The sequence below is a fragment of the Bos taurus genome, chromosome 11 (assembly GCF_002263795.3).
Source record: "Bos taurus isolate L1 Dominette 01449 registration number 42190680 breed Hereford chromosome 11, ARS-UCD2.0, whole genome shotgun sequence".
Classification (NCBI taxonomy): domain Eukaryota; kingdom Metazoa; phylum Chordata; class Mammalia; order Artiodactyla; family Bovidae; genus Bos; species Bos taurus.
Window position 1 is genome coordinate 102,931,027 of NC_037338.1, and position 21,675 is coordinate 102,952,701.

Below are 21,675 nucleotides of genomic sequence, written 5' to 3' on the forward strand. Positions count from 1 at the left end.
TGTGCTCCATTTGTGTGATGTGTGTTTTTTTTAATTGTGGTAAGATAAGCTTAACATGAAATGTACATTTGTTTTTTTAAAGAAGATAATAAACCACAAGGAGCAAGGAGATGAGCAACCCTGAAGGCACTTTTTCCATGAAGATGACCAGCAAGCTTAATGTCTCCTCGGCCAGAAGGGGATGGAGTTAAGCTCAGGACTGGGACTGGATAATGTGGCCATTCCAGTTATGGTCGATGGCTCCATACTTCAGCATAGGGTAGTGAACAAACTAGCTCAGCAGTAAAGAACCCGCCTGCCAACGCAGGAGACAGAGGTTTGATCCCTCAGTGGGTGGGGAAGATCCCCTGGAGAAGGAAATGGCAACCCATTCCAGTATTCTTGCCTGGGAAATCTCATGGACAGAGAAGCCTGGCAGGCTACAGTCCATGGGGTCGCTCAGTCATGTATGACTCTCTGTGACCCCATGGACTGCAGCACGCCAGGCTTCCCTGTCCATCACCAACTTCTGGAGTCCACCCAAACTCATGTCCATCGAGTCAGTGATGCCATCCAACCATCTCATCCTCTGTCGTCCCCTTCTCCTCCTGCTTCAATCTTTCCCAGCATCAGGGTCTTTTCCAATGAGTCAGCTCTTTGCATCAGGTGACAAAAGTATTGGAGCTTCAGCTTCAGCATCAGTCCTCCCAGTGAATATTCAGGACTGACTTCCTTTAGGATGGACTGGCTGGATCACCTTGCTGTCTAAGGGATGGACTCTCAAGAGTCTTCTCCAACACCGCAGTTCAAAAGCGTCAATTTTTCATCGCTTTATGGTCCAACTCTCACATCCATACATAAGTACTGGAAAAATCATAGCTTTGACTAGACAGACCTTTGTCAGTAAACTAATGTCTCTGCTTTTTAATACGCTGTCTAGGTTTGTCACAGCTTTTCTTCTAGGGAGCAAGTGTCTTTTAATTTCATGGCTGCAGTCACCATCTGCACTGATCTGGAGCACAAGAAATAAAGTCTGTCACTGTTTCCCATCTATTTGCCACGAAGTGATGGGATGGAATGCGATGATCTTAGTTTTTTGAATATAAGTTTTAAGCCAGCTTTTTCATTCTCCTCTTTCACTTTCATCAAGAGGCTCTTTAGTTCCTCTTTGCTTTCTGCCATAAGGGTGGAGTCATCTGCATATCTGAGGTTATTGATATTTCTCCCTGCAATATTTATTCCAACTTGTGCTTCTTCCAGTCTGCCATTTTGCCTGGTGTACTCTGCACATAAGTTAAATAAGCAGGGTGACAATATACAGCTTTGACGTACTCCTTTCTCAATTTGGAACCAGTCCGTTGTTCTTTATCTGGTTCTAACGATTGCTTCTTGACCTGCATATAGATTTCTCAGGAGGCAGGTAAGGCAGCCTGGTATTCCCATCTCTAAGAATTTTTCACAGTTTGTTGTGATCCACACAGTCAAAGGCTTTAGCATAGTCAATGAAGCAGATGTCTTTTGGAATTCTCTTGCTTATTCTATGATTCAACAGATGTTGGCAATTTGATCTCTGGTTCCTCTGCCTTCTCTAAATTCAACTTGAACATCTAGAAGTTCTCAGTTCACATACTGTTGAAGCTGGCTTGGAGAATTTTGAGCATTACTGGACAGAGAACATAATCTTGGCCAGTAAGAAGGGTGGGAGGTCTGGTGGGACAGGTTTCCTGGATGAGAGCCCTGCAGGCAGTGATGTTCTCCTCTTCCTCGGGATATCCTGACATCTACCTATGACAGTATTAACTGGGGCACACACCTTGCAACCAGGAGCACAGGTTGACAAGATAAGGTTGGGTGGTGCAAAACAGCAGAAAGAATTGGGCTCCTTGATGCTGTCCCTCAACAACTGACTGACCCTACCAACCTGGAACTCACCTGCTTCAGGACTGCTTGTCAAGCTAAATAATGACACTCTTTACAGTTAAGCCAGTGAAGTTTTTTTTTTTTGTTACAAGTCAGTGTCACCATGTCCCTTTTATGAACTGAGGTCAGGGGGCCTGCTTAAGGTCCCAAGAGTTTAAGTGTTCCAATCAGAAGACAGGACCGCAGACCCAGCCACACTTCCCTAGAGAGATGTTAGTGCATTTGAGTCAGCTTTATCATATGTCCTCTAGTTCCTCAGGCCAGTTTTCCCTTCTTTCTTCTTCCAAGGCCATTATACTTTTAAAATAAGTGAGACCTGGTTTCTAGAAACATTTCCACATTTAACATCCTCCTAAAGGGAATCTGAATCGAGTTGAGAGAAGCTGAGAAGTAAGGAGTAACTCTTACAGAAATGACATCTCTCTGGTTCTAAGACTACTCCCTTTATTTGGCCAAAAAAAAAAAAAAAAAAGTTGATAAAGCACAAGCCCAAGAAACCTCAGAGAATGCCTATGTGTGATGGAGAAATTACTGACAGAAAGCATCTAAGCATTTACTCTTAAAATTCCATCCCAACTCACTGATGTTACCCTAGGCTATCTATAAAGTGATGTAAAATTTCTGCCTCGATACCACTGGTGAGGCACTAATTAATGGGAGATCATCCTGATGCTGGCCTGGTTGCCAGGACTGAACCACCATCTGCCGAAATTAAATTCAGCATCACGAAGGAGAAAAAAATATGTGCAGCAATATAAACCCACATCCCTGAGAGCTCTAAACAGAATTGGCTTCCGCAAGCTATTTCATTGTCTGTCTCTGTTTCAAGGGAGCACGGGTAAGAGAAAGAACATGGTTTCATCACCTACTCTGTCCCAATTACCATCAGGTGCTTTGATCTGTGCCTGACTTACTTTTGAAGCGGCCCACTAGGGGAAACAAGCTCATGTGACAGCCGAAAGGAGCCTGTGTGGCCAGGCCAAGGAGAGGTGCAAATGCCCCTGGGCTGCCAAGACACTTCTTAGGAAACAGTTCATAAGCCGTTCTCTAGCTTGCGCCACAGACACACTGCCTGGGTCGTACGAGCATCCCAGGCAGGGTCTGGCTCCCGAACCCACATACCTTGGTGGTGTCTGAATGCTTGTTCTGCAGCTGTTCCAAATACAGCTCGTTGACTTCCCCAAGAACCAACAGTTGCCTGTTCAAGAACTCCATCTGCTGTTGGACCGACTCACTATTTGAGAGCTAACCAAAACACAGAAACAAGCAAAGTGAAAGAGCTGATGACACAAAGCCTGCCAAGGGGCAGGAATCAGGGAAGCAGCTGGGAGCAGACTACTCAGGGCGGGGGCACTGGACACGGCACAGTGGCCAGTGGGGATGGAGGCATCCAAGGGCAACAAAAATGGACAGAAATGCACATCAAAACTGTCTGTCTGCAAAGGGGAAGAAGTGCAAATGCTCCGTGTCAAAACTGGCCACCTATAGGACACCTGGAGATGGATACGTAGACAACCCCACAGCAGGGATGTTAAGGCCCAGGGGAATAAAGTCACAGGGAAAACCCACCAGTTCTTTTTCAACTTATTTTTATTTTTTGGCCACAATGCGCAGCGTTCAGGATCTTAGTTCCTTGACCAGGGGTCAAACCTCTGCCCCCTGCAGTGGAAGCGCAGTCTGAACCACTGGACCGGAAGGGAAGTCCCCCAACCAGTTCTTGAGTAAGCAATTTATAGAGAGTGCAATGACTCCCAGAGAGGAAAAGATCATGGATCAAAAAGCTGAACGAACTCTTCACATTTATGTGAACAAATATTGAGAAGGAGTTCCCGGGGCTCAGGCTGGGCAGCTCCCTGCTGCAGGGCTGTCCGCACACCGTCTGATATTTAGGGGTACCCTGCCTGCGCTCCATGTCAGCAGCATCAAAGACGTCAACCAAAACTGTCTCCAGACACTGCCCCACGTCCTTTGGGGGTGGGGACGTCGGGCACCCCAGACACAGACACACAGGTACTGCACAAGTCCCGCCTGGAGGAGGCAGCGGCCCTCACCTTCTGGGACACCTGGCTGAGCAGCAGCTCGGTGTGGCACACCTTGCTGTTGGCCTTCTTCAGCTCCACGCGCAGCTCTGCGATCATGTTCCTGCAGTCCTCCAGCTTCGTCTGCAGAGACACGTGCCAGGTAGTTGCACACAGAGCAGTGGCAGCTCGGGCCCCGGGGCGCCCTCAGCCCACAGTCCACAGAGAACTAGGAAAGCCTCAGGCCTTGGCTGGTCTACTATTCCTGGGCCATCACACTTAAAGCTAACTTCTTAGTTTTAAAAAAGGCAGTTACAGCTAATTTCTGAGTTTCTGACTAATTAACAAAAGGGAAAAAACAAAAACAAAAACAAACCACCTTAAGCCTGCAGTTACCAAACTGCGCGCCCAAGAGCCCCAGGGCTACACAGCAGGCTCACAGGGGCGCTGCGGGGCTTTTGAGGGAGACACAGCGACACCTGCTGGTCACGATGTGAACTACCAGCTGGAGGCAGCCCAGGGCTTGAGCGCCAGCTGTCGTGTGTGCTTTCAGGCGGCTGCTGTAATACGCGTCAACGTGAGGAAAGCAACGTCAAACAGGGACGCAGGGCGCCAGTGTCTCAGGATTCCAAGGTCTGAGACTCTGCGGCGCCCATAGGCACACTCCGCATTCGGAAGTAGCTGTGGTTATTCAAAAATAAAATTGAAAACTGAAAAAAATGCACGTGTGTTATTTTCAATGTTTTTTTTTCCTCAAATTGCTAGGACCCAAAGCCCAAACTGTTTGGATATGCTTAATAAGCAGAACTGTCAGGTGTTTCTCTCAGCTGTGGAGCACCGGGACAAAGTTACTGAACTGCTGAAAGAACTGTGACTCGGAAAGCCAGGGACCTCTGCCCCTAGGAGCACCTGACACGAAGCCCCGCCGCCGTGACCTCAGACGAGCCAGGGCTTTCACGCCCTCTCTGGCCGGCTCTGCAGCTCGTACCTGTAACTCCTGGCTCTGGTTGTAGAACTCCTCCCGGTCGTGCTGAAGCTGTCTGATCTGGCTATGAAGCTGGGTGACCACTGTGTCTCGCTGCTCCTGAAGCTGATTGTACCTGGCTTGTTCTTTCTGCAGACTAATCTTCCATATCTGGATGTCTTTCTCTTGCAACTTCAACTGGTCTTTCTAGCAGACACCAAAGATGCCATCATTTTAGCTGCCTTCCAGCCTGGGCAGTGATGCTCAAGTTCAGCGCACACTGCAGACATTTCACCTGAATAGTCACAAGCTACCCTGAGGCTGTAACCCCAGACCTGGAACCTGACAGCTCACTGCTGTCTAACTTGGCTTTTGGTCAACGGCTTCCAGACTGCACGTTAGCCAGTGGATCAGAAGTGGCTTAAAGAACTTTTCTCAGCCATCAGCCTGCTCCCAATACTTTCAGAAGTCCTAACCATCAGCACTGGACTTCTCAGATGGCCCTAGTAGTCAAGAACCCACCTGCCAATGCAGGAGATGTAAGAGACGCAGGTTTGATCCCTGGGTTGGGAAGATCCCCTGGAGGAGGGCACGGCAACCCACTCCAGTATTCTAGCCTGGAGAATCCCATGGACAGAGGAGCTTGCTGGGCTACAGTTCTGGGGTTGCAAGGAGTCGGACACGAAGCGACTCAGCACGCAACCACCAGTGTTGATGTGAGCACTGGTACTGGCCAAGGTCACTAAAGTGACAGACACTGGGTTCCCACCCTGCCCTGCACTGGGCAGGTGCTCTCTGCATCCCCAGTTAAGGAGGAGAAGCTACCACTACTCTCATTTTACGTAACGGGTGACAGGGGCCTCCAAAAGCTCCATTACTTTCCTAAGGCAACAGGGCCGTGGCGCCAAGGTCATGTCCAGCTCCGACTGGCTTCACCACCCCACAGTGAGTTTTTGTCATGAGAGTTGTGTCCCGAGAGCTGGTTTTACATCTGGAGAAACAAAATCACCTTTCTCCTCTGCTATCATCACCGCCCATTACAGACTAACAAACACCAAAAATGACTTGTCCCCACGGGTGCCAAGAGCTGCAAGGGAATGTGGGGATGCGGCCCTTCACGGGCTGACCGCCAGAAGCTGGTGCGAGGGGCCAGATGGAGAGCCCGCCCCCCGCCCCACCCCGTGGGCTCACCATGGCGGCGTTGTGCTCCTCCAGAGCCGAGGCCCGGATCACCTTGCGCAGGAGCCGCCTGTTGCGCAGCGCGTGCTGCTGCCGCTTGAAACGCTCGTAGAGTAACTGGTTGTGCAGTAAAAGCAACTGGTTACGGAGGGTGCAGATCTCATCTGAGGGAGGAGAGCCTGATTTTAAAGCAGAGGGAGGATGGCAGAGATGCCTTTTACATGTTGTTCAACCGAGGCCCCGCCCAGAGCTTAATGCAATTCTTGAAGGAAGAAGTCACTTGCTTTGCCAATGACCACTTGGCTCCCAGTCACTGGGGGTTGAGGGGTGGGGTGGGGGGGGGGCAGTGCTTGCTACCTATCTCCCTTTGAAAGGAACACAGAGGGAGGGGCATGAGGCAGGATGCCTGAGAGCCCTGTGTATCTCCCCAAATATGTTATGTGTGTGTCTACTGAAGACTCCTTTCCGTGCTGCATGGGTATCTTCCTACTATCCCTCACTTCACCTGGATCTTTTCTAGGGAGAAGCCTGGCGTGAGGGCTGCTTTCCTGTACTTCTGCTCTCAAGCACTGGGCTCCTTGCCACTTTTCAAAAATAGGAAATGCTGACTTTGCAACATGTGAGCTACTATGTAGCCAAGCAGATAACCCAGCTGGAGTGGGCAGGAAGGGGCACCTCCTTCAAGGACAGAAAGGGCCACCAGCAGGCAGATCCCTGCCAGCTGGATTTGGAGCTGAAGTAACAACTTTACCTCCGAAGTGGGTCCAGTCGACAGACTTGCTGGGTAAAGACAACCTAGGAAGAAAGTTGTCGAGTAACAAAGTTACTGATCTCAGCTGGAAAAACTAGGCAGATCACTTCCCTGTGATCACAAGCCAGAGGCGTGAGACAAGTTTCAAACTTGAAGTCCACCCGGGACAGAGCGGGTCAGAGGCCCCAGCAAGCATGACGGCGTCTCCAGAATGGAGAGGCCCCTGACTCAGAGCTCACACCGCAGCCTGTATATGCGGGGCGGCTCCTCACGCAGGGAGAGAGAAACACACTGGGCGCTGTTCTCAACCCTCCCTGCGCCACACACGGGGTGCGGCTCTGCTGAGAAGCTACTGCTGTCCAGGTTAAGGACGCAGCAGGTGGTTCACCCGCGCCTACGACACTAAACTTCACTTCAGACAGACCTTACACAGGAAGTCACCTGTCAGATCCCACTGAGGTCACTCTGCAGAAGAAAAAGGAAAGCCCGCACCCCCTAAGAGCCTGTTTAGGAACAGCACTACTATGGACAGTGACTCTCTTATCCTTTCCTAGGTCACCTTTGAAAACCATAGTAAAAAAGGGTTGAAAACAGCCATTCAGAGGGGTTCTTAACCCTTGTGTGAGAGCAGGAAGTGGGGATAGGCCACCTTGACCTTGCACTGAAACGTTGATTTTATTTTCCATCTAATGGGCCATGGTACCAAAATACAACAACAAAAAATCTGTAGCTGGAGAAGGCGACTTCTTGACCAGTATTTCTATATTATTTGAATACCATAAGCTCATCCTCAAGTGTCAGAGAGCAGACGTGAAAGCATTTACGCTTGCTCACAGCGCAGGGGGGGTCTATGCGTAGAAGACTCCTTTCTCTCTGGCCAGTTATCTACGGAATGGCCTGAGGTTAGCATGCACAGAGGACATGCACGTTCGCAGGTATGAAAAGGCAATGGGCTAGAAGGACCCTGACCAAACAGAGAACCAGCTGCCTCTGGGGAGCACACGAAAAGGAACTCCTGCCTCCCCCCACCCACTTCCTGTAGTTCCTAACCAAGTGGAAAGTGCAGACCACAGGCCCGCGCCGAGCCTCACCTGTTGAGCTCCTTGCTGTGCACGTCCGCTCCCTGCTGTATCAGCCTGTCCAGCACTTCCATAGGGGAGGCGGAGGGCGTGAAGTCCTCCTCTGCACTTCCCTTTGCCTTCTTGAGCAGTTCCTCCGTCTTCTTGCTGACAAAATGATGGGCAGTCTTTGGCAATGCCACCTCAAAAAGATGATCGTATGGGGGAGGCTGCCCACTGCCAAACCCCACTCCCCTCTGAGGTGGAATTTTACAGGGGCTGGGGGTGAGGATGCTGGCCTCCAGAGAGGCCTGGCGCTCCCTGTTCCCGGCAGGGCTCTCCCCGGTGCCTCCGCAGGGCAGGTCTATGGGCGTGAAGGCTTGCTTTGGTGTGTCAGGCCCCGACTTGTCCAGGGAGGAGTTTAAAGGCTCAGGGTTCGCGCTGGTGCCCTGAGTGCTGGAGGAAGCTGAGAGGGTCTTCCGCGGGCAGCCCGGCAGACTGTCCCGGTAGAAGGGTGAGTCGAAGCCTCCTCGAGGAACCAGGGGCTCGGCATCGGCCGTCGTGATCTCAGACAGCTCTTTAGATATGGCCGCTACAAAGGAGGAGGAGGGAAGAGACGGTGCATCTGGGTCAGGTCGGGCAGTGTGGGGCTGTGTGCTGCCCTGTGCCACCCGAAGGGACCAGGCACAGGGCTCAGAACAAAACTCCCATCTCCCTCCCCCAAAGGAAGAAAAAGCAGGCAGTCCTGTGCATGTTGATACTAAGTCCTGGTTCTCGGGCAGAAAATGAGGGCTTTATCAATGTGCAGCATCTCCACAAGCCCAGAACCCTGCACACGTTACCTTCTTCTTTATCCTTCTCAATACTGTCTTCTTCAGAAGCCAGGTCTCCTAAAAACCCTGGAAGATCACTGAGAGTGACAGATCCCTTGCCTCCGTGCAGCTCTTCTATACAGAGAAAACAAGACAAACACGCTGGAGACCCCCATGCCCGCGAGAACTGCTCACACTGTGACAGGACAGGCCCACCCTGACTCTCCTGCTGAAGAAGATGGGGGAGACAGCTCTCTTCTGGAGCTCCCAAAGCCAAAAGGTTACAATGATCCAATGCAAGGTACCACAGAAGTCAAAACTCTCCATTCTTTCTCAACATTGCAGAGAACAGATAAAGCCATGGTTTGATCAGGTCAAGACACAAGTACTTAGCAGCTTTCATGGGATGCGATTATGAGGCTGGCTTTTAGAATTACATTTTTCATTATCTCTGGCTTCAGTGTTTCGTGGTGCTCTGGAATTTCCGTTTCCACACTATAACCCAACCCATCAAGAGTCAAGCAAGCTCCACCGTTACCCAGAGGCCTTACCTAATCCTCTGTCATTCGGAACATGGGGTTGTCTGTGTAGACAGGGCCTTGCGGAGTCTGTCCTCTCTTCCTGAAACGACAGATACCGTTTATATATCACAAGGCAGAAAATTGTGTGCATGATCTCTAATGCTAGAGAAATACCCTAAACTCCTCAAATTTTAGTATATTATAAAGGAGTTTAAAGTTTAGCCCAGTAGTTCTCAAACTGGTGTCAGGATGCCTTTCTGTTCTTAAAAGTGACTAAGAATCTCAAGGATTTTGTTTATGTGGCTAAATCTATTGATAGTTACCACACCAGAAACTAAAACAGAATTTTAAAAATATTAATTCACTTAACCAACCCAGGAATTTCCTGGTGATTCAATGTTAGGACTCCATGCTTTTACTGCTGAGGAGGCGGGTTCAATCCCTGGTCGGGGAACTAAGATCCTACAAGCTGTGCAGCATGGCCGGAAAAATACCCCACCCAACCCATGTAAACATAAATGACATATTTCTATGAAACATAACTATATTTCCCAAAACAAAGGTAAGCTTAGTGAGAGGGTCAAGTGGTCTCACATTTCTGCGATCTCGTCCATATACGGCTTAATGGAAGGAGGATGGGTTCTTACGGCTGCCTCTGCTCTGCTGGGTTACATGTTATTCTGGCTAAAGCGTACGAAGAAAACTCTAGGCCCCACGGATAAGCAGTTATAAAAAGCAGAAAGATTTTTTAGATAACTGCAGAAAGCCATCTCTGATGTTACTCTGAAACTCGACAAGGGTATTTCTTCTTCAAGGTCAGTTATGGAGCAGAACCTGAAGTCATCGCAATTCACTCTTCACATCGTGTTAAGTAAGATCCACTGGTCTCCCTTGCCCCCCCAAGGTATTATCTACATGTGGGTCTTTAACATCACACACAAGGCGGGCAGAACACTGGCTCACCAAGCTGTGCACATCTTCTAAGTGTTAAAACACTTCATTATATGATATCAAAAATTCAAAACTATCAACCAAGCTTCTCAAGACTTTTCAATCTCGTCATGAAAGACTTAGGGACACTATCAAGCACTCGGTGGCAGATACCAGTTTTTTAATATTCTAATCGCACGTTTTTATCATGGGCAACAAAGACTGTCAGTTGTTTATCTTCAAGTGACAGAGCCAGTTTGTCATCTAAGAAGCTAACTGCCTGCCTAACACTCAAGTCTGAGTAACCGTGGTTTGTCACCAGTTATTCTTTCAAATAAGACTGCTGCTGCGTAAAAGAGAGCAACCAGTTCAGCTCTCAACTCAAATAATGTCACAAGTGCGTATGGAAACCACCACGTGCTGGTATGCACTCAGACTGCTTTAAGTCTACTTCCTGTTTTATCACAAACAATATTAAACACGTGGGTTCTTTCTATAGAATACTCAAGGTTGGCACTTTTTTTTTTTTTTTGGTTGTTGCTTCTTTTCTTCTGCCAAACTGAAAGAACACATCAAGGAAGAAGAATGCAATGCCACTAGAAGAGTGCAATTTTGTACCAAGGGGCCAGCCATCCTACCCACCACTATTTCTATGCCATGAGTATAAATGCCAATACAGAAAAAAGGGGCGAATGACCACGTAAGAGTAACTATGAAAGTAGATTTGCCCTGGCAGTGTCTCTTAGAAGGTTTGGGGATCCTCAGGGTCAGCAGACCACATTCTATGAGAGCTGCTGATTGGTCTATTTTCAACTGATCTGATTCAAACCCATTACATTTTAGGTCAGACTTCTAACTGGCATAAAAGGTTTCCCAAAGAGAGGCTGGAAGCAAGTCTCTGTGCGTGGGCGAGGGGACAGCAGACGAGCCTGGCAAACCTTCTTGGGGGCCGTGGCCTGTGGGAGTGAAAGGTGCACGCAGTCGTCCGAATGGCAGGGTGGGGCTGGAGGAGGAGAGGTTGCAGGGGTTCCCAGAGGAGTTCCTTTCCCACCTGCTCCAAGACAAGAGCAGAACACACACACAAACACACTGTTAGTTTAACGATTAGGAAAACCGCCACTTTTTCTTCTTTCCCAGCCTAACTAGTACTGCAAAGAAAGCTGCTACACTTCACTTTCTGGAGAGTCTATATCAGCCTGTCTTTTTTTTTAAGGCTCACTTGAACTTCTGAAAGCTCCAGGCATTTGTATTAGGCATCAAAACTAGGTTCCCTACACCAAGAGGCTCTCAAACCCTTAGACCTTAGAGGAGACTGTTCCTTATCATAACAGGCAGGCCTGAACCAGCCAAACCTAACCTAGGCCATACATACCAGTTGTACCAAAGACTTTACTGTAAGGATGTGACAGATCAGGTGGGACATTTCCAGGAGAAGTTGGAGGAGTGGTCATCCCACAAACTGCAGATGGGCTCCAAAGAGTAGCCTAGGAAGTTAACAGGCAGGTCAACAACAAGAATCAAACACCACCACCTCCCGAGGTACAAGCCTGTGACCAACGATCATTTTAAATTTAGCCTTTCAACTGGGAAAAGGAATCTTACTAAAGCTTTATCAAGAGACACGTTACATTTTCTAAGCCTAGACGCCAAGAGAAACCCAAGTGGCAACAGTTAACTTTCTCTGCAAACATGACACATCCTTAAAACTAACTCCTGAAACAAGCAGTGAGAGATTTTCCCAATCACAGGCTACACCCTGACCCCGAAGGCCAGCTTCACCAGCAAGTAGAGAAGAAAGCAGGCACACTAGTTCACAGCGTACTTGTGGCGGCTCAGCTAATAGCCGTGTCGACGGGGAACTCAGAGTCTGAGGTAGCTGCCCTGGCGTGTTTAACGTCAGCCGAGAAGTAGAGTAGGGGGTAGAAGTAGCATTCCCTACAAGGGAAGGGAAAGAACACATGGGGTCAGCGTGGGGCTCCAGTCATTCTGACAAAGAACAATGGTCCTCGAGACCATTTGATAGCGTTCAGCTCCCTACATTTAAAAAGGCTGAGGGGACTCCTAATGTCCACGGGTATAAAGTAGCATTTAAAAGACCCTTTTGGAGAAGGAAATGGCAATCCACTCCAGTATTCTTGCCTGGAAAATCCCATGGACAGAGGAGCCTGGCAGGGTATAGTCCATGGGGTCGCAAAGAGCCAGACATAACTGAGTGACTAACACTTTATAATACTCTTTAGCAATAAAGTTCACTAAGGTTTGATGTCTCATTAAGCTTCAGAACAGCCTGAAAAAGCACAACTTGTGTGACAATTTCAGCAGGTGCTACCTGTAGATAAGCCTAGACTTTTATTTAATCCAATTGTCCAGATTCATTCAAAACTGTGTCAATGTGACAAGCCCAGAGGGCCTCACTAAAGGCGTCTGAAAAAGTAGAAGCTTCCTTTATAAACAGGAGCCTAGAAGTCATATCCTTCCATCCATTTTCTTTGTTAAGTGTTGAGGACACAGCCCAACTCTGCTGACATACTATCAAGGTGGAGATTAAAGTCATAAGATCGTGAATTAAACTTAGGGGAGAAGTTAATCAGGAGAAAACGGAGACAAATCCAAATTTTAAGTATTTGGGAAACAGTTCCTAGGAGCTCAACTAAGCCTTACTGTAGGAAAAGAAACTGAAGTCAACGATAAACAATGCTTCCAGAGACAAGGTTGTGAAGAGGTAAGCACCAAAGTCACTGTTTACCATAGCTATTCTGTGTGTCAACGTAAGAGCTGGCGGAGACATCGGCTGAACGGTGAGGAAAACGGGCTGAGATTTGGTGAGACACAGAATAGCCATCTTCATATGAGGCCTCTGTAGGGTCCAGAGAGATTTTGGCACATTCTATGACAACATCATGTGTTTCTAATCTCTTCCACCTGTAGAAGACAATCAAAGTCAAGAAATGCAAGCTATAATCCATTTAATCAAACCATCAAATACTTCAGAGTGCAGACTCAATGCCAGCCACTGAACTGTGAACAGCAAAGAATGAGGCAGAACCACCCCAGCCCAAGTACAAACTAGCACTATGATAAAAGGAATTAGCCATTCATTTTACAAACCTATAGTGGAGGTGATTTAGTCGCTAAGTTATGTCCAGCTCTTGTGACCCCGGACTATAACCCACCAGGCTCCTCTGTTCATGAGACTTCTCAGGCAAGAACACTGGAGTGGGCTGCCATTTCCTTCTCTAGAGAATCTTCCCAACCCAGAGATTGAACCCAGGTCTCCGGCATTGCAGGAGGTCTCCAGTACTGCAGGAGGAGTGAGCCAGCAGGGAAGCCTTACAAACCTATGCCCTATTTAAAATGGTTATATCAACTTATCAGAAACTACTCTGAAACCAAAGTTTCAGCAACAATAGACCAGGCACAGCCTCAAAACAGAATACAGACTATGCAGAGCAGTCAGCAGGGGACTCTCCTTTGGAACAAAAGTAATAACAGAACAGGGGAACCTGGAAACTGCCAGGCAGCTGAGGCTGACTTAAGGTCTCCCATCAAAGCCTCAGGATTCTAACCCATCCCCAGACCAGAAATACAGCTCAGCATGTCTCGAACCTAGAGAAAGCCCATGAGGATATTTAAAGAATTGTCTCAAGAGTCCTGCTGTGTGATCCAGAGTTCCGTGCCTAAGAAATCAGCCTGTGGAAACAGACACATATCAAGATGGACAACAACAGTCAGTACAGCTTGTCACAGAAGAAAAGAGACAACCTAAGGTCCAACCAGAGACAGGGTCTACAGAAAGTTACCCCACCATGCAAAAGCGTGCTTTCGGCAGATCATGACTGCCAGGAGTGAGAGAGGACACTGGCCACCAAGAGCATGAAGGAACTTTCTGGGCTCAGCTTCCAGCTAAATTGTAACCCTACCTCCAAATTTCTAGGCATCAAATTTCTGACAACTGAATTTCTAGACATCAACTATTAACGTCCTTACGGTAGGTGAGCGTTTAGGTCACTTCCACAGATCCCTTTCCCTCCTCCCCAGTGCTCTCAAAATAGTAGATCACTGTTTTGTTGTTTCTAAACTGATTCTGAACGATTCTTTATAATGACTAGATCAGTACCACTGACAGCTAAGCTAAAGAGTATTCTATAATATTTCCCTTTCTGTTCAATTTAGTTTCTCCTAGAGTTTAAATTTTTCTGTTTCTTTGCCTCAGTCTTCCATGTATCTAATACTAATCCTTCCTAAACTTGCTCTAACAGCTGGAGGAAAACGCCTAATATAATTTTGACGTAACAAAATGCAAACCATCTACTGAGATTGTTCACCTTCTCCTAAAGAGCTGCCTGCCAGAGCCCTCCCTCTCCTACTGGTTGTTCTTAGCACTGCTATACAAGTTATACCAAGACTCCCCTTGCCGAAGACCCTAAGTCAGGTCCCCCACTTCCTGGCCTCTGTCTTCCTTGATTTTACTCTCATTTTGGTGAAGGACACGCTTCAATGGTTCACTAAAGAAGGGTACATGGGAGGTAAATTTGAGTCCCTGCGTATCTAAAACTGTCTCATACTTGATAGGCAAGCGGGCTGGGAATAAAATTCTAAGTTGAAAATCTTTTTCTCTCCATTTTGAAAGTGTTTCAGAAGCTAACCTCATTTTGATTTCTGATCCTTACTGGGTTTTTTTTTCCTGAAATTTCACAGTATTGAGCTGGTAGCATTCTTTTTCATTGACTGTGCTGGGAACTACATAAACCTCTTCAACCTGGAAACTCATGTCTTTCAATTCTATGATTGTATTTTCTTGTATCATTTGTACTTGCATTGGAAATTTTCTTCTATTATTTCTTTCACAATTTCTTCCCCCACCAAAGTTTTCTCCTCCCCATATATTGGATGTTAGACTTTCTGGACTGATTATTTCAAATTTCTTTCATCTAACTCATTTCTATCCTTTGATTCTGCTCTCTAAGATATCCTCAAATATACCCTCCAATTCTTTTATCAAAATGTTTATTTTAGCTATAGTTTTAAATTTTCAGCACTGCTTTCTTTAGTCTCTTGTGTAGCATCCTGAACTTTACATATGCACTAATGTCTCATCTCTACAGCTATTGTAGATGTTTTCTTTTGCTCTCTGCATTATCCTTGTTTCTTGCTAGCTCCTCTATCTACTGTTTACATTGGTCTCTTGTCTCTGGTGCTAGAACCTTTCTTCAAGGGCCAGATGACCCGCCTATCCATGGTGAGTGAGGCTCTATAAGTTGAACCAGGAGATTTCCTAATTAACACAACAGACTGGACATGTGCATGCAACTGCACAATACCCCCAAACCCCACCAACATTTGTTTCCTTTTAAATATAAACCTACAAGAAAGAGAAGAATGAGAAAAGAGAACAGCACCACGTGTTTGAAACCAGAAAGCCAGAGGGCAAGTAGTGACTGAATCCCAGAAAGCAGAATCCTAAGTTGCCAATGTTTCAAAGCTAAAAGTCAACCTGACTTATACTGGAGAATCCTTGAAAAGCAAAAGAACTTGTATACAAGAAGTATTTATGGAACTGGAGATGAGTGACGACAGGTCAATCAGGGCAGCTAAAATCAGGAAGGTGGGGTAAACGCTGCCTGAGCCCCGAGATCCCACTTGGCTTTCCGAAATCTGGACTCATATCTGAAGAGGTTCAACACAGTCAAGGGACCGAGGCACTCTAAAGAGAGGAGTTAAGTGAGCATGTACATTCTGAAGGCCAAGACCACTCATCTCTCCCACCAAGCAGTCTCTACTCTCCAGGAGTAGCCCAACTCTTGAAGACTAGAGATCAGAAGACCCTTTTCTAAAAAAGTCTGACCAACTCAAAAGGAAACCAATATTGATATGAGCATCTCCTACAGATGCTCAGAACAACCTACAAGAAAGCACAAAGTCAACAAGCCCCATCCTTGTGAACAGAGGTTTTTAGTCTCCTCATCCAAATACAAGTGGATCACCAGATCTTTGCAGAAAGCCTCAAAATTTTAAAAACAACAACAATAGAGCAGTTTAGAGAAAACAGACTATGTAGGAAAAAGAAAACCTTATTAAAAAGCCAACAAAAAAACTCCCATCATCAAAGACGTGAGACTGCATCCATGAAACAAAAACAGGCTACAATTTTAAACAATGGGAGCATCCAGAGAACTAAAAAGAGCTCTTAGGTACTGAAAACGTGGCAGAAATGAATACAGAAGGATTAACAGCTAAAGACAATTAAATCTTTAGGAAATAGGACAAGAGAGCAGAAAGAAAAAACAGGAGAGCAAAGAAAAGCAGAGACCCACTCCAGGAAGTCTCAATCAGAACATTAAGAGTTCTAGAAGGAAAGACAGAGATAGCAAAGGAAAAGAAATCAAGCACAATATAACCGCAGAAAATTTTGCAGAAAATTTCCTAGCATTTAAAGGTAAGAGCTTCCAGACTGAAAAATGAGAACAGATTCATGTCAAGGGACATCACTAGAAGTTTCAGGGTACTTTGAGAGCAAAGAGAAGACAATAAACGCAGATGATCAGAAATAAGAATGTCTCTGGATTTCAACAGCAGCGTTGGCGGCAAAGGGGCAATGGAATAACGCCTTCCAACCGCTGAATGAGAATGACTCCCAACCCAGAAATCTATACCCACACAGAAAACAGCATCCTTTCTCTAAAATCCCATGAAAACAGGAGTGAACCCAAAAAGGCATGAGATAGAGGAAACAGGAGAATGTGCACAGGTGACAGGCACAGAGAAGCCGAGAGGCAGACGGCGGCCACACACGAGGCACAGAAGACGACCGCTGAGACCAGAACACACGCTGAGACAGGCGTGTGCGGGCCCTCACTAAGGCTTCTGCTGCCACCGAACCATCTTTCCAACTGAGGGACAGAGCGTCTAGGCGGCGTAGGTAACCCTGGCCTAGATAACGTGTTGTGACTTAGCTTGTCTTGATTAATGAATACACTGATGAAGTGCCTACTCTCCCTAGATTAGCTAAGGACATTCATCTCGTCCCACAGAAGGATTCTTCTCTGACCTATACTCGGAAGCTGCCACAAGGGCACACAGAGCAGTCTCCTCCCTCTGCCGTATTTCGGCAGCACATTCAGTACCTGGCTCTCGCTATGGGTCTCACCAGATGCCCTGACTAGGGTAAGCCGTGTGTTCTTCCCTCTTGGTTCTTCCTCTTACCTCCTGGGAACCTTCATCTCATGGTGACAAGACTGCCTTTTCCAAGGCCAGACTTTGCTTGCTTTCAAAATGAAACAACACATGTGGTCAAACCACGCAAGAGAGGACTTCCCTAGTGGCACAGTGGTTAAGAATTCACCTGCCAATGCAGGGGACATGGGTTCAATCCCTGATCTGGGAAGATTCCACATGCCATGGAGCAACTAAGCCTACGAGCCACAACTACTGAGCCCTTATGCTCTAGAGCCCATGCTCTGCAACAAGAGAAGCCACCACAATGAGAAGCCCACGCACCGCAGCAGAGAGTAGCCCCTGCTCGCTGCAACTAGAGACAGCCTGTGCACAGCAACAAAGACTCACTGTGACCAAAAAACAAAATAACTAAAAACAAATACACATATATTTTTTTTAAGTAAGAGAATGATTAAAATGAAAGCAAGAACAGCAGTTGTGTTTCTGAGGTAAGACAGGGACCAGGGACAAAGATGATTACAAATGGAGAGGGTACTGTCCCATGTTTTTAAAGTGGTGTCTGCACAAGCATCCATACATTACTATAAACTTTTCTTACACGTTTTCTAAGCTCCTCTACATGTACCTCACAGCAAGTTGCTCAGATAAAAGGTCTGTGTAGCAGAGGGAGGGCTTGTGGAGATCTGAGATTTGCTGAGGTGATCAAGCAGTGAGTCATCTTTTTCAGGGGGAGATCCTCAAACATCAATATCTGAGGACCACTTCTCCTCCAAAAGGCATCAACTCCCTGCCAGGGGAGGAGCCACAGAGAAGCAAGGGAAGGGCTGAGCCTCCCACAGCTCGGTGTGCAGGGTTTCACTTCACTCCCTCCTTTCTGGTCATGACTCAGCTCCACGTTCCACCATGCTTGGCATTCTCAACTAAGGAGGCTGGCAGGTTCCACTTCTCCAGAGATAAAACTGGGCACTTCCACCAGGTCCCGTGGAAAATGGCAGTCACCTGGCTAAGCAGGATGGAGAAAGCGACCAGGGGAATCCGAACACTCAACGTCCAGACTTCCCACAGTGTTTGTTTCCAAGCACACCCATCACCGCCCACCTCGCACGATCACAGACCACCGGGTTCCCAGCCCACTGGGGTCCTGCGGGACAGGCACTTGCAATGCAACCTCTTCCTCTGTCAGTGAGGAGTATGTCTTAGACTCATGCACGCAAAATGCTTCACTGTGCAAGTCCTTTAAAATGAAATAAACAGAAAAACCTGTCTTCTCCAATAACATCTCAAAAGGGACACCTCTGAGATCCCGTGTTCAATTTCTCAAGTGAGTCTATGAGATTCTGTCACTAGTTCAGTTTCCATACCTTCGAGGGTCCAGTTCATGGTCCTTGGATCCAGTCACTAATTCCGGGTGAATTCGCACATGCTCCATCATTGGCTAAAAGAGTTGGGTTGACAAGTTATAAAAGGCTTAATTTCTGTTGTATTTCTACACAATAGAACGTATTTGACAATACAAAGGAATGAAGTACTGACACAGGCCACAGCGTGGATGAATCTTAAAACGTTACATTAAGTGAAAGAAGCCATGAACAAAAAACCATATTCTATGATTCCATAAGCTTGAAATGTTCAGGACACGCAAGTCCTATAAAGGCGAAAAACAGATTCATAGTTACCAGGGCTGAGGGCAGTGGGCAAGATGGCAAGAAGGCTGAATTTCTTTTCAAAATTTCCCTAACATTTAATACGAAACTTACAAATGCAGCCCATCTCCATAGTACACTAAACGGCAAACAAATGGGTGTTCATTTACCTTGACCACTTCTTCAAAAGTCTCCAGGTTTTCCTTCATACTGTAGTGAGAACGCAGAAAGGAGACAAAGTTGCAAGGGTACATCCCATACAGGCGATGGAAGAGAGCGTAGACGCTGGCGTGGAGGTGGACGAGATAGACTTCTGTCACATGGCCTAAAAAAGAAATCCACCGGGGGGGTCCTAGCTGGACACGGGACACGTGTGCAAGACAGACACGCACACAGGCTGCCAATGGGACTTTCTGCGTATGTGTGCCCCGCCTTGCCCCGAAGACAGTAAGTAAAGGAGAGCAGTTTTCTAAAACCCAAATCTGAACATACCAGACACCACTGTCTGAGATCCATGGGTGGCTCCCCTGGCCTCTGGATAAACTCCCATCTACTTGGAGTGGCCCACAGAGGCGTGCACTCATCTAATCCCTGCCTCCTCTCTAGGCGCCCCTTCACAGGGCCCCTAGAATTGTAATACTGAAGCACCTTTACAAGAACACCCCCTGCAAGCTGTCATCGTACATCTCCACAGCCTGATTCAGTACACACCTCAAGAAGACCACCAACTCACTCACCTCTGTGCCCTGAGAGCGCTCACCGAGCTTGCTGCCTAACAGGCATTCATATATTTGTGGAATGAATGTGTGAGAACCTTTTAAAAACAGTTCGTAGTCTTAGCTATGCAGATTCGTAACTACAGAAAAGCTACTATCTGAAATTAGCTTAAAGAGCTAAGAGTGGGAGAAACAGAAAATTTAATTCATCTAGCCTTATCCAGACCCTATGGAAAATCCCAATGGTATATATAAAGCCCCCCTAAAAAAAGGACAGGCCACTCCTTTCTCCCCAGGAAGAGCCTACTAGACAAGTCGGCATCATACAGGCCTCGGGCTTGTTACTTAATCCGGTACAAGAAGCCACAGTGTTCCATTTCCCAGGGCTTATCCATTTCATTCTTTTGATGTGAACATCTCGTGCTGGGAGGACCAAAAGAGCCAGAGTTCACATGTTTACAGCTTCTGAGTCATTCTGATAGAGCTGTACTACCTGTTGATGTAGAAACAAAACCCCCTGTACTAAAAGCTAGAACACTAATCAGAAACAGCCGCGTTCTCTCTCCTCCGTCCACGTGTACAATAGATGAGTTCTCTGAACCAGAAGCTTGTGCTCTGTCACTACAGACCAAGAGGAGAACAAACACGCCCCACAAGCGTAGTCCCGTGCTGCTGCAACACAGATTTAAGCTGTTTTTCAGTTTATTGAAAATCAGGAAGCTGTACCCACCACTCAGTTTCTCTGACAACTAATCCTCTTAAGCCAACAAAATAAGGACAGCATTTCAACAGTCATGCCTTTTTTTTTTTTTTTTTAATTTCTTGGCATGTGAAATCTAAGTTTCATGACCAGGGATTGAACCCACACCCCTGGCACTGGAAGCTTGGAGTCGTAGCCATTGGCCCACCAGGGAAGTCCCTGTTTTGCTTCTTATTTGTGCCCCTGGTGGAAAATACCTGAGGTGTTCCCTCACCTGTCTGGTGACAACCAACCATTTCAGCAACAGGATTCTAACACGTTCTTCTCTTCCAGCACATAACCGTTCATCACTCACAAAAGCACTCACCTGGTGCAGCATGACGGGTATAGGAGGAGATCTTTACCTGGTTTCTTCAGGCACCATGACGAAAGACGGCCAAAGATATCAAAGAAATCATGAAGGTGCTGTTTCCCCGACTGCGGAATCATTGGGAGCATGGTTATCAACACTAAGACTCCTGTTGTGAGGACAATGACGTCGGTGTCCATCTGTAGGAGGGAAGGAGGGAAGGTCAAGCGAGAAGAGACACCTCTCAGGTGTGCAGCATTAGATCTGCACACTTAAGAGGTTCTCAAGTTAGAACGCCGGCATAGACTTGTCCTACCTCTTAGGATGCTGGGGCACAACACTGAACCACAAGCCGCTGAGGACCAGCTCGACCAGGCTGAGTCTGCAGGGACTACACTCAGGCACCAAACTCATGCAGGGCAGCGCTTAAACGTGGCTTAGAAAACCCCAAACCCAGATACTTCGGATGTGCTATAAACAGCCCTTGGCGGGAAGCATGAGTTGCTTTTGAACAGAACAAAGAAATGTTGCTATTCTTGTTCATTCAGCCCAATTATGAAGTACTTACTCTTTAAAAGTCAGTTAAAAAGACCTAATACGTGAATAAGTCATTCTCTATTTCCAAAGGATCACAACAGAAGTATACCTTAATAAGAAATGAGTATAGCACTAACAAATCTTCTTAGTGGCTCACCTCACAGCAGTATTTAGAGACCAGAAAATAAAAAAGATACGGGGACCTCTGACCACATCTACAATTTAAACATCAAGTCATACAAATTTAGACTAACTGAACTTAATAACCAATGAATAATAAATTAACTCAGACTAGCTATAGCAGCTCACCTGACCCATAATTAAATTATGAATGTCTGCCAAGTGACTGGAATTCAGACTGAAGAAACAAGACATTAAACAAAAGACCACCATGCAGGTTAGAACATTCATTATTCCTCATG

At 46.8% G+C, this 21,675-nt stretch overlaps 1 protein-coding gene across 6 annotated transcripts in view; it reads right to left on the minus strand.

Moving 5' to 3' along the window:
* Positions 1-21,675, minus strand: part of TSC1 (TSC complex subunit 1) — a 52,096-nt gene that overhangs the window by 7,607 nt on the left and 22,814 nt on the right. For 3 of the 6 annotated variants that reach the window (XM_024999613.2, XM_010810528.4, XM_059891867.1), the window contains 15 exons: positions 20,772-20,916; positions 19,122-19,276; positions 18,670-18,743; positions 12,879-13,054; positions 11,955-12,067; positions 11,505-11,616; positions 11,071-11,183; positions 9,233-9,302; positions 8,712-8,816; positions 7,903-8,461; positions 6,812-6,855; positions 6,073-6,239; positions 4,906-5,088; positions 3,951-4,061; positions 3,022-3,144 (listed from right to left, as the gene is read on the minus strand). In XM_024999613.2, coding sequence (XP_024855381.1) covers positions 3,022-3,144; positions 3,951-4,061; positions 4,906-5,088; positions 6,073-6,239; positions 6,812-6,855; positions 7,903-8,461; positions 8,712-8,816; positions 9,233-9,302; positions 11,071-11,183; positions 11,505-11,616; positions 11,955-12,067; positions 12,879-13,054; positions 18,670-18,743; positions 19,122-19,276; positions 20,772-20,916 — 2,250 coding nt within the window. Of the gene's footprint in view, positions 1-3,021; positions 3,145-3,950; positions 4,062-4,905; positions 5,089-6,072; positions 6,240-6,811; positions 6,856-7,902; positions 8,462-8,711; positions 8,817-9,232; positions 9,303-11,070; positions 11,184-11,504; positions 11,617-11,954; positions 12,068-12,878; positions 13,055-18,669; positions 18,744-19,121; positions 20,161-20,771; positions 20,917-21,675 lie in introns of those variants that run through there. The other 3 variants (XM_059891865.1, XM_059891866.1, XM_059891868.1) reach the window with 3 other exon arrangements.